Source organism: Leopardus geoffroyi, chromosome A3 (assembly GCF_018350155.1).
Source record: "Leopardus geoffroyi isolate Oge1 chromosome A3, O.geoffroyi_Oge1_pat1.0, whole genome shotgun sequence".
Classification (NCBI taxonomy): domain Eukaryota; kingdom Metazoa; phylum Chordata; class Mammalia; order Carnivora; family Felidae; genus Leopardus; species Leopardus geoffroyi.
In genome coordinates this window covers 87,247,293-87,259,862 of record NC_059336.1, presented here as the reverse complement: position 1 = coordinate 87,259,862, position 12,570 = coordinate 87,247,293, and the positions used below count along the sequence as shown (strand labels likewise).

General features: G+C 42.0%; 1 protein-coding gene across 1 annotated transcript; it reads right to left on the bottom strand.

Moving 5' to 3' along the window:
- Positions 1 to 10: 10 nt before the first annotated feature.
- Positions 11 to 11,940, bottom strand: PCYOX1 (prenylcysteine oxidase 1). Its single transcript, XM_045446365.1, has 6 exons — positions 11,751 to 11,940; positions 10,453 to 10,659; positions 9,226 to 9,400; positions 4,013 to 4,224; positions 3,529 to 3,681; positions 11 to 3,106 (listed from the first exon to the last, which is right to left on the bottom strand). Exons 1-6 carry the CDS (start codon positions 11,860 to 11,862, stop codon positions 2,448 to 2,450), a joined length of 1,518 nt encoding a protein of 505 aa, XP_045302321.1. The 5' UTR covers positions 11,863 to 11,940; the 3' UTR covers positions 11 to 2,447.
- Positions 11,941 to 12,570: the final 630 nt, after the last annotated feature.

Sequence of the window (12,570 nt, the reverse complement as noted above, 5' to 3'; positions counted from 1 at the left end):
ACACAGGAAGTAACGATATAGTTGTTTATTTTGAACATAAACAGGGAAGATTTTTTGAATACAAGAATAGAAATAGAACTCTAGAGAAAAACATTCCAGTGTTTTGTGGTTCTTTGTAGAGTATAAAGAATAGAAATAATGCTGCCCATAATATATTCATCTAGGTCATAAATTTTATGGTGCACAAACTCAGATGAAAAGATACATTACAGATGGTAATATCATAAACCTAACTTCAGGAAACCTACCAAGCAGATGCTGTACTTTTTGTGATCTGGTAAAAAAGCCTACAAATCTTAAATCACTTTAACACTGTATAAAATGTATATTCGGGTGAATATGTAAGATATTTGCAAACCACAACATAATGGATGGCTTATATGTATCTCTAAAATGTTTTTTCTGGTTTATAAAAAAATGTTTACAACAAAATAGCTAGAGCGATCAAACCAACTTAATCCCAATAAGGGGAATTGATGTCAAGTCTAGTACATTTTTACTCTTCTCTGGCAGCTCTTTAAATTTTCACTGATATGGACAGGCATTTTTTGCAACCACATAGAGCTAAATTATAGAACTGGTTGTACTAAGCATGCTTCCTAGACCAAGAGCATCACGTAGGAACTTAACAGAGATGCATATTTTCATCTTATGCTTGATATATTGATAATATGTTTTGCTCTTGGAGGAAGCAATTTCCAGTGCCCTTTTGGAAAACAGTCAGATACAACAGCAACATTTTAAATTGGGGTTCTGGTAAGTAAATACAGATATCACAAAACAAGTCTGTGAGTAATAGAAATTAACTATTACCAGTTTTTATTCACCAATTTTTAGCATATATATAACACAATATTACATTCTCTACAATATTGTCTTCATTAAAACCACAGGGGAAAAAAAATGTGACTGCATCTTAACAAGTAAAATTTTTAAAAAGCTGAACTTTTGACAGAGCATAGATTTAATCACCACCTTTACATCAAATATATCTTGGCAGTTTTATCAGCATATTAATATTCACAATTATAGTAGAGACAAAATCATTTTAAGTAAGAATCAATATCATTTTGCTGAATATCTGCTGCCATAATCTGGTGATGGACTTTTTTTCTCAACAATACTTATTAGTTCTGTTATAGTTACTTTTAGAATTCACAAGCTTTTACTTGTTTTGTCCTACTAGTGACTAGAGAGACAGCCATTCATGATCTTTGTATTATAGATGTAGAAATGGTTCTTAAGTTTGGTTGCATATTAGAATCATTTGAGAAGCTTTAAACTCTTACAGATTATTCCAGTGTGCAGCCAAAGTTGAGAACTGCCTTAAAAACAAGAGTTCGGCAACCGGTTTCTCACCCCAAATGCTACAGTAGTTTTAGAAGCATTTAAGTTTGAACATAATGCTGGATTTGATTGTGGTGTCATTCTGGATCTCCTAGTGTCAACTGCTCTGGAGAAATCTAAGTTGCCTCTTGTCTGTCAGTGCTCACTATCAAGATTACTACTAGAGTTCTTATTGAGAGAAATGATTCTTCACAAAAATGAACCTGCTTTGATAATGCATTCAGTTTCTTGGGACTTTTAAGGCACTAAAAACCCTTTGGAGACATCTTAAACCCCCACATTAGTGATTTTCAACCCAGGTTGCACCTTAGAAACTTTTTAGCTACAATGCTGAGATCCTATCCTCAATCCATTAGATCAGAATCTCTGGTTGCATGGGGGTCTTTCAATATTTCTTAAAGTTCCATAGGTGAGGATTTGATAATAGACTGCCAATTTCTTAAATCAATAGCCTATATTTGCTTTCATTTTACTTGAGACTTTTGTATGACAAAGTTCTCCTAAGGCTTCTGAATTTCACCCCTAATAAAATCAGGGGGGAAGGAATCCAAAGAATATTCAGAAAGTCAAGGCTTCTAGCATGGGCACATCTACTTTGAAAAAAAGGTATAAATTAAAGCCAAGCATAGGATACCAGCTCTAATAGTTAAGTTTTAACTATCTGACTGAAGGTCACTTCCAGCTGTGAAGCACAAATGAACTAGTCCCCAACTAAAAGTTAACATCTTTAAATTCTTTCTCAAGTGCTCAGCTTGAAATAAATCCAGGGCCCCCACCCACCAGACCTAGTGAATCAGAATCTCCAGAGGAGCTAGGGAAACCACATGCTTAACAAACTTCAGGTGATTCTATACTGTTGGCAGATACTAAAAGAAGAGTTAAGAAATTTTGGAGATGGTATAAAGATAGTAGTTAACCCCTTCATGCTTAATTAGAAACCTGTTATTTTCTCATGACTCACTGGGATTACTTTTGTCAAACAGTACTAATATATGGCAAAATATCAGATTCAAAATCATCTCTGCTCAGATTGTGTTCTTTTTTGCCAGTGATATTCCATTTGGAACCAGGAGGGGGAAAAGAAAATGATCAGTATCATTTCATAGTTCAGTTTTAAGTTTCTCATATAAGTCCTCTTGGTCAATCATGTCTTTGTGCCCATTCCAGCGATGATAGGCAAGGAGAGCGGCATTGTGGGCTGCAATGGCACTCATCTCCATGGCACTTGCTGCACATTCTATGCCATTGAGGTAGTAAAGTCTATCGTGGAGTATGATGGAGGGGCATTTCTCTGGAGGCTTATAGCGAGGATATGCAAGCCATGGCTGCTTCACAGCATAATCATAAGACAAAAAGAGCTTTAATATTTGTTCTTTAGTGAGGATTTCTTGAGAAAAGATCTTCCAAACATGCGCCCTTTCTGTTGATGGTTGAGGATTATCATTTTCTGTTACAGAGGACACAATCCCAATGCTATTAATGAACAAATCTGAATTATCAGTGGTTAAGATTGTACTGAGATCAAATTTGTCTAAGGCTCTAGAGCTAAAAAGAGTTGAATTCAGTTGCCCCTTAATTAAAGTTGTCACTATATGTTGGTAGTACTGATGGAATTCCTCAATTGGAGGATCAAAGTTGAGAAAAGTTATGTTGGACATTTTTCGATTCAATGGAGTGGCCACCAAGACGATATCATAGAAGTCTGAACGTGTCTCAGATCCAATTTGGTAGACCACTTCATACATCTTTGTGGGATTTCCTAGAGGAAAGAAGCATTCATGTTAGTCTTTCTAGCACACTATACTTTATACTTCCAAAAATAATTATGTTAATAGTTTATAAGGTAGAAAATAGTTAAGGTATAATTCCAAGGAATTAAAAAGACTTTTAGGGGCACAGGGGTGGCTCAGTCGGTTAAGCGTCTGACTCTTGAATACCTTGTCAGTAAGTAAAAAATACGGAATTTTTACTTTTAAGAATGAGATTATTCTTTAATTCCAAGGAGGCATGCCACTGTACTTGAGCGCATTTGGGAATATTTCTATGTGGCACAACATACACACAATTTATAATTCCATCATTTGGAAATGAGTGCAAGATGACAGAAGAGTGGTTTTTCTCCCTGAGCAATTATTTTCTAGAGGGGAAATCAGGAACAGTAAAATAGAATTTCAGGCTCACCTGTCCGCTTGGTCCTTGTTTTCTCCTCTATGTACATTACTGAGCCAGTTATAAGGTTGCTTTTGGACGCACGAAGGAGCCCTGAGCAAACAAGTTTATTTCCACCTTCTACTGCCCAAAGGCCAGAATCCGCACAGGACATTGATACTGCCCCTGTCAGTGGTAGGAAAAAAAAAAAATGTATTTTAATTCTGACTCTGTAAAAGTCCCTCTACCTACTTTCTCTTCCCAATTCAGGTGAGTTCTACTCCAAATGTCTCCAGACATTGCCAAATAGCCCCTGAGGGCAAAATCTCTTTGAAAGCTAAGGACTCTCTCCCCCTAAAAATGCACAGATCTACATATACACAATTTTGCCAACAATATCTGAGGTTTCAGAAAAAGGTAAGTCTTCTCTAATTCATAGCTTAAAGTAAGGAGTCACCATACATCAGGTAAGCCCTTTTGTGAGCTAATATCCATAATATTCCAAGCCTGGGCTTACCCACAAAGCCATTGATGTTCATGCTTTGGCCATAATTGACCCTCATGACAGGAGCAACAATTTCATTGAGGAATTTCTCAGAGAAGCCTGCTTTCTGCAAGGTTTCAAGAAGTGTTCGGTTAAGCATTCCAAGGAATTCGTCCCCTCCAAGAGAATGTAGTAACTTTTCTACGCTACTGAAGGCATAGTCATGAGACTGGTAGCGGTAGATCCTTTTGAAAAGAAGAGGAATAGCCATTAAACACCAAACAATATGGGAAGGGAAATTGCATCATAAGATTCAAACTTCTCATATCTCCTTCTACTGAACTTCTACCTATCATGTAAGATGCACCTCAGTCACCATCTTCCCTGGGTTTCCCAGAAGTTCTTATCCCCATCCCTACTCCCACCTCCTCTGGAAGTACACTGTCCTTGTATACTCTTCTGCATTAACAAGGTCACTGCAAGCACTTTTAAAGAAGTGGGTATGTCATATGTCTCCTTCAACTTTTTATCTTCCAGCAGCAGTTAAACATTTCTAAAATTAAACTTTATCTTTCCACCAGGCTTGATCCTCTCCACCCACCCCCTATCCCAGCCAAAATGTAGGCTGGGATGTTAGTTCACTGCTAACATCCCACAAGTCATCCTCAGTTCATTTAATTCCAAATTTAAATATTTTCACTTGTGCTTCTCCCATCAAAAAAGAAAACCTTACCAGTCTTCACAACATCTCTCTTCATTCTCATTTCCCTGATCTTAACTCAGGATTTATATTCAGACTACCAAGCTGAGTAACTGATCTACCTACCTGCTTCCAGTTTTGTTTCTTTGAAACATTTATGAATCTCTCAGAAACCTAAAACACATCTTTTGTCATCAGCTTATGCAAAAAACAACTTGTGGGGTGCCTGGGTGGCTCAGTTGGTTAAGCATTCATCTTTAGCTCAGGTCACAAACTCGCAGTTTGTGGGTCCAAGCCCCACTTCAGGCTCTGTGCCGACAGCTCAGAGCCTGGAGCCTGCTTCAGGTTCTGTGTCTCCCTCTCTGGTCCTCCCCCGCTTGTACTCTGTCTCTCTCTCATAAATAAAGATTTACAAATTTTTTTTTTAACTTCTTACTGCTGCTTAGTAAATAAACTCCTGACCAAAAAAAAGGAATGGATTTTAGAGCCAAATTCATCAAGTCTAACTGCCTTTGCTCTAACTGCAGACAGAGAAACAAGTAAAAGAACTCTGAAAGTCTCATGACAAGTAGAAGGCTCAAGCACAAGCTGCCCCCTGTGCCCTCAACCACACACTTAGCCTCCACTGAACAAACCTGACCCATTCACTGATACCTGAAAATGCTCTGCATGTTGCTCCAACACTACATTAGCTCTTCTCTCCAACCAGAACACACTTCTTTCAGCTTGAACCCCACCTGCTCTGCAAAGTTTTGCCCAACTTCCCAGTTCACAGTACCCATGCCACTCATTCAGCATTATTACTTAATTTTTAGAAAATCCCACCTGATATTTTCTTGAACTTCACGGACTTAAAAGAATATCCACATAAATTAGTTGATGCCGACTTCAAAATGTTATTTTTCAAGTGAAAAAATGAGAAAAGTTATTTTTCAAGTGATACAAAAATGAGAAAGACCGGATTCCTCTCCCTCAAGGAGCTTACAGTTAGGTATAGGTAATAAGGCATATGCACAGATAAGTAATGAAACAAAGGAAAAAATAGGTGCCAAAGAAAGATCTCTCTCAGTGATCCCAGGAGGAGAATTTTTACAATTTTCTTCTCTCAAAGTTGTAAAGTTTTTGAGCAGGGACAATGTCACATCCATTTCAGTATTACCTCCTATCTACCAGTGAGTATAGTATATAAAACACTGAATACATTTTTGTGGGAAAAATTAATACCAGTGCCCAAACTGAGAAACAAATCACTCCTTCCAACCATATCAATCCCTAGGAACTTAAAAAAAGTAGAGGGTGAAAACACTGAGTTCTCACTTGAGAAAACAGACTGAGAGAAAAAGGGATTCTCAATAAGATTTAACAGCTGCTTACTCATCAGAAACCATGAAGGCCAGAAAGTAGTGGGTCAAGGTGTTGGTAAGGCTGGTTCCTTCTGGAATTTCTGATGGAAGATTCCATTTTCTTGCCTTTTTCAGTTTCTATAAACCACCTGCATTCCTTGGCTTGTGACATCTTCCTAGCATCATTCCAACCTCTTGTTCCCATTTCCTACTACTCGGATCCCCCTGCTTCCCTCTTACAAGGACTCCTGTGATTACACTAGGCCCACTTAAATAAGTGAGAATGATCTCCCCATTTCAAGATCCCAAACGAAATCATTTCTGCAAAGTCCCTTTTATCATGAAAGGTAACACATTCACAGATTCCAGGGATTAGGGTATAGACATCTTGCAGGGGCAGGGAGGCATTATTCAGCCTACCACAGGGGGCTACTCCATCAATACAAACAAGAGTTAATAGTGCCTTGCATCAAAGTGTAGCAGTGATGTTAGTGAGAAGTGGTGGAATTCTACATACATTTTAAAAACTGATAGGATTGGGGGACCTGGGTGGCTCAGTCAGTTGAGTGTCTGACTTCAGCTCAGGTCATGATCTTGTAGTTCATGGGTTCGAGCCCCACATTGGGCTCACTGCTGTCAGCAGAGCCCACTTTGGATCCTCTGTCCCCCTCTCTTATGCCCCTACCCCACCTGCTCACTCTCTCTCAAAAAATAAACATTAAAAAAAAATTAATAAAATTTAAAAACTGATAGGATTAAAGACAGACTGGATTTGGGAAAGGAGAGAGAGAAAAGAGTAAAACATTCAAAATATTTGTTAGGAGTAAGTGAAAGGATCAGTCTCAGATCAAGAAATGTTAAGAAAATGTTAATGACTGGGTAGCTCAGTCAGTTATGCATCTGACTCTTGATTTCCCCTCAGGTCACGATCTCCCAGTGTCTGAGACTGAGCGAGCCCCACGTTCGGCTCTGTGCTCTCCCTCTCTCAAAAAGTAAACATTATGTTCTTGATTTATTGGAAGAAACAAATGTAGGATGCATGGCCCTTTGAACAACATAAGGATCAGTGCTATATATTTGATGTGTAAGCAAATACTAAAGACCAGAGAGAGGCAGTAATTCAAGGAAGTTTGGTAATTGTTTTCTAAATTTGAAAATAGTAGGGGCGCCTGGCTGGCTCAGTCCATAGATGATGTGACTTGATCTCTGGGGTCAGGAGTTAGGGCCCCACTGGGTGTAGAGTTTACTTAAACAACAACAAAAAAGTATAATCTATGTATCCCATCACTGGGTCTTTTTCACAGTACTATAATATCCAGAATTCACTTTAAAAGTGATTTCTTAATTTCTCCCAGGGCAATTCTCTACATGCCAAGCAAGCCACTGGTAAGAAAACTAACAGATACAGGCAGGTCTGCATCTGGTGCCATCTGAACTTGATTTTCCTGTAGAGCATGCAGCAACATGCCACCTACCTTCTCTAGAAAGTTACTGGCTATTTCCACCCAAGTCCTATATATTTTCTTAGTTACTGGTTTATTGCTTGTCTCTCTACTAGAACGTATATTCTTTGAGGACAGGGATGTGTTCTAGGTTCTACATCCACAGGATCCAGAATAGTGCCTGGCACATAATTAGGCAGTCGATATTTGGTAAATGAATGAAAGATTACTACTTTAAAATAATCTGCACTGTAGCTGACCTTAATGTGCCCACTGGAAAGGTGTTCAAGGAATCATCCCAACAGTGATGTTTAGAAAGAGAAATCCCCAGGGTGTCTGGGTGGCTCAGTCAGTTGAGCTTCCGACTTTGGCTCAGGTCATGATCTCGCAGTCTGTGAGTTCGAGCCCTGCGTCGGGCTCTGTGCTGACAGCTCAGAGCCTGGAGCTGCTTCAGATTCTGTATCTCCCTCTCTCTCTGCCCTTCCCCCATTCATGTTCTGTCTCTCTCCGTCTCAAAAATAAACACTAAAGGAAGAAAGAGAAATCCCCAACTACCATAAGTTAAAAAGCTAGAGTGTATTTATCCTACTCAACCCTTAAATCTGTCCTTGTCAGTACTTAATCATATGACATGTAATTTTACCTTTTTTAACAATTAATTTTACTACATTGAAACATTCATAGTAATGAAATATCATTAGCACTTACAAGCTGAATTTCTCCAGCATCTAAAATTGTAAACAAGCGTAAAAATTAGCACAGGCCAATGGCCTTGGGAAAAGTAAAAAAAAAAAAAAAAAAAAAAGGCTGCGTCTTTCAAAGTTAGACCAGTTATTTTATTTTTCCTAATTACCAAAACGATAGACACAGAAAAGTTTGAAAATACAGAAACACTTAAAGAAGAAAAAGTGGAGGGGCACCTGCGTGGCTCAGTGGGTTAAGCGTCCGACTTCGGCTCAGATCATGATCTCATGGTTCAGGAGTTCTAGCCCCGCATCGGGTTCTGTGCTGATAGCTCAGAGCCTGGAGCCTGCTTCAGATTCTGTGTCTCCCTCTCTCTCTGCCCCTCCCCTATTTGTGCCGTCTCTCTCTCTCAAAAATATAAATAAAACTATTTTTAAAAGGGGGGTGGGTGGGGTGGGGAGTGGCACCTGTATTCTCACTACCTGAAACAGTGCTGGAATTTAGTATCAATTTAAATTCTTGGGGCACACAGCTGATACTCTGCCTCAGGCTACTGGCTCACTGAAACATCATGTCGCAATTAAAGTTCATTTAAGTTTTGTGGTCCTTTCTACCAGCTCTTACACACATTACCTCATTCATCCATACAGTGTCAGCACAGTGCAGAGATTAAGTGTGAGAACTCTGGAGCCAGAATGCCTGGGTAGGAACTCCAGTTCCACCACTCACTAGATGAGTGTACTTGCACACTTGAAACCTCTGTGCCTCCACCTTCCATATCTGTAAGAAGCTAATAACTATAACTGAGAGAGGTGTCATAAGAATTCAAAGCATTAACATTCGTAGAGGATTTAAGAGTGTGTGGCAGAACTAAAGTATTTGCAAAATACAGTCGGAAGCAAAAATTACTCTTAATTTTCAAGTGGATAAACGGTCTGCATACTTTATATAAACCATTTGTCTAACAATCTTACAAACAGACTTTAAAATTAGGTAGAGAACTGTTTCAAGAAATTAGAATTTCTAAAGACCATCTAACTAAAAGGTCTTAGGTTAAATGGAAGGGGAAAAAATTACCTCATAAACTTGTCCAATATATCCTCTACCCACATGTGCATTCGGAGGGACTGAAATCCATAGTGCCAAATTAGTTTAATCATGTTAATTATGAACCAGCTGCTCTCCTCAAACACCAGAGTCTCTCCATTATACACCCCCATTAGGCCACCAAAGCCCTGAACAGTAGACAGACCTGCAAAAACAGAAAGGGTTGGCTAAGTCAGTGGTTTCTGTGTTGACCAAATGAAAGAAGGTAATCTGAAGCTATCAGGGATACTCTGAAGTGAGTGAATTCCAGGTTTCCCCTAGTTCTCAGAAAACATATTAAAGGAGCTCTATCTTTAGAACAGCATGTAATACACTGCTCATTCATTATACTGTCCAAAAGCAGATATCTAAACGATGGGTCAGATGCTCATGCAGATATGTCAAAATTAGACTGGCTATTTTTAGTTGCAAAACACTAAAAAGTGAAAGGAAAATGCCAGAATACCAACTGAATTCAACTTCCAAACAAATGTTAGACAGGAGTATGACCAGCATAAGTTGCTCCTGGCATACATTTGTCCTCAGGAAGGAAAGAGAGACCACAGGAGATGTGGAAGGCAGCAAAGAGAAAGGAGGCATCCCCATTCCTGTGCAAATCCTATTTTGCATAATTGGGTATTTCAAATAACTAAAAGGAGGTATAAATTACACAATATTCCCTGAGCAAAGGGCCTGCAGAGGCCTGCTAGCCTTTCCTCACAACCTGTCTAGCTCCTCTAGTGGCAGGGAAGTAGTCATATGTTCCAGGTTCTAGGCACACATCTGCACCCATGCCTGTGTGAGTGACTTTAAGCCAGACATTTCAAACTTTGGGCCTCATTTCCGCAGCTGTAAAATGAGTACACAAGGTTTCTACGGACTCAAACCATTCTTTGATTCTTCAGCTTGAACCCAGAGGTTTAAGAACTAAGAACAGCAACCATCCCCACCCCACCCCCCAACCCCCGCCCCCGCCCAATGGCTGTAATTCCAGATAACTGAAGATACAGATAACTAGTGTCCCATTACGGGGAAAGTGGCTCCTAACTAAGCTTGTACTTGTACTAATTGCTAGCAGCAAAGTGAGGAAAACAGTTTTGCCAACTTCTCTGTAAAAAACAATTAGCAAAGCAGAAAAACTTCAGATCCCTATCTGATAAAAATATCCATGGATGGTCACACAGAAATCCACTTAGCTCTTAAGACCAAATGACATACCCAGGTCCTTGACAAAACGCTTCATGTGCAGATTTAAAGGATGGATGACAGAACCTCCTGCCTCGTATTCTTGCCCTCGCACAGTCATGGTGGCCAGGCGGCCTCCCACCTCTCCTCTTTCAAACAGGTCAATCTTCACATCTTTCCCAAATTTCTGCCGCAGATAATAGGCTGCTGAAGTGCCACCAATTCCAGCTCCAATAATTGCTATGGGTGGGGAAAAAAAAAAAAAAGGAACAGTTTCTTTCCCTCTCACCCAGCTATGTGGGTTTTGTTTTTGAATAACAGATGTTACTTAAGGCTATAATCACCAATTTAGGGAAGCTGGGCACGGGAGGCAAGCCACAGTTGCTGTGAAGCTAAAACTCTGTGAATCTAGGCAGACGCTGCCCACCCCCGGTCCCCGACAAAAGTGGTATTACATTCACGTGCAAATGGACATTAGATTTTTTTTTTTTTTTTTTTTTTTTTTTTTGCCAGATCCCCAAGGGTTCTCACAGTTCTTTGTCAAGGCACCACTGGATCTGCACACCCTTCTTTGTGCCCAGCGCATGGGAACAGAGGAGGTGGGCCTTTCCAGCACGTATTTCCAATAAAGTGGCCGCCATTTTTACTAAGATTTGTTCTGTCTCATTAATACAGATAGGTTAATGTTACCACAAAACAAAGCTTTACCGGGAATAAAAAAAAGCAAAACAAACGCAGCAAAAACCATGAATGAAACTTGAGAGTGGATTATTGCCGCTGTGTAGTAGTCCTAGATAGGGAAATTGTGCAAGCTAGGGCCTCTAGGAGCAGGCCCACCTCAGCAAAGCAGGTGATGGAAATGGGGTTCCAGTTCAGCCTATCAAGGGAAGCAAACAGGGTCAGCTTGTTGGCACTGCTCAGTGTGCTACGGCCGCGTGCGCCTGTCATCTGCACAGCGAGGCGGCTCGTAGTTCCAGAACAAACCAGAAGACTGGCCTCCCAAAGGTGAAGCAAGGGAATGAGAGGGGCCTCCCCCTCCCCAGCCCCCAGGCCTCCAGAACAAGGGGCTGCAGGGACGCCTGGCTGCCCTCCGCCCACCCCAAGGCCCCCTCCATGGCCCGTTCCCCAAGTGGGCACATCGACACGCCCGGGAAGACGCGGTCCCTGGGGCATCGACAGTGGCGAGCCGAGAAGACTATGACCTCCGAGAAGGATTCGGAGCGCGTGGCCTGGCGGGCTTCGCAGCCGACAGGCCTGGTGCACTGCGCAGCGGCCGCCCGGCGCCGGGCGCGCTCCAGCAACCCTCCCGCGCCGCCCCACCCCTCACCTACCGATCTTATCCGGCGGGGCCCGCAGCTCGGCGCTCCCAGGGCACCCCCAGCTGCACATCAGCAGCCACAGCCCCAGAAGCGACGAGCCGAGCTGCCCAGCCGTGCGCCCCATGGCCACCGGAGCGCAGCAGTCAGCTCCGAGCGCCCCACCGTCGGCCAGTTGCTGCGAGTCTGCGCGCTCTGCACGCCCCGCCCCCGGCCGGCCTTGCCCCTCCGAGCCCCGCCCAGGTCCGCTTCCTGCCGGCGCGGGCTCCGGCATCCCAGTTCTGCGCGTCGCTCCAGGAGCTCCCAAGCGTGGTCAGCCCGGTGCCCAGGCAGGCCTCGCCCCTCCGAAACGCACCCTGCTTCAGGGACATAACAAAGGCACCAGGGGCGGAGGCTCACCCAAGCTCGCCGCCTTACTCCCCATCTATTCAGGTGAAGCACCTTACTTCTTCACTACTGCCCTCTTCTGTCCCTTCAACCTCTCCCTGTCAAAGAATGCACAAAGCAAATCGCTGTCAAGAACAGAACTGTGGAGCAACAAATGCTTACTGAGTGGTCACTGTGTTTCGGGACTGTTGGGCATAAGCATTAAAATGAATGGGTAAATAGTGGTAGGTGAAAGGGAAAATGAGGGAGACCAGGGATGGGGTCGTCCAAGGTGAAAAGTAGTGACAGACATGTGTGCCCATATCACACGATGGAACATTATGCAAGTATTAAAAAGAATGTAGGATCCGGGCGCCTGGGTGGCTCAGTCTGTTAAGAGCTGGACTTTGGCTCAGCTTATGATCTCCGGGTTCAGTTTGTGGGTTGGAGCCGGTCTGTGCTGACAGCA

Excerpts from the sequence above, each read along its gene's own strand:
- PCYOX1 (XM_045446365.1), bottom strand. The coding sequence starts at position 11,862 with ATGGGGCGCACGGCTGGGCAGCTCGGCTCGTCGCTTCTGGGGCTGTGG. Across the intron at positions 9,401-10,452 it reads GCGTTTTGTCAAGGACCTGG|GTCTGTCTACTGTTCAGGGC; the intron begins GTATGTCATTTG and ends CTGTTTTTGCAG. Across the intron at positions 3,682-4,012 it reads GAACATCAATGGCTTTGTGG|GGGCAGTATCAATGTCCTGT; the intron begins GTAAGCCCAGGC and ends TACCACTGACAG.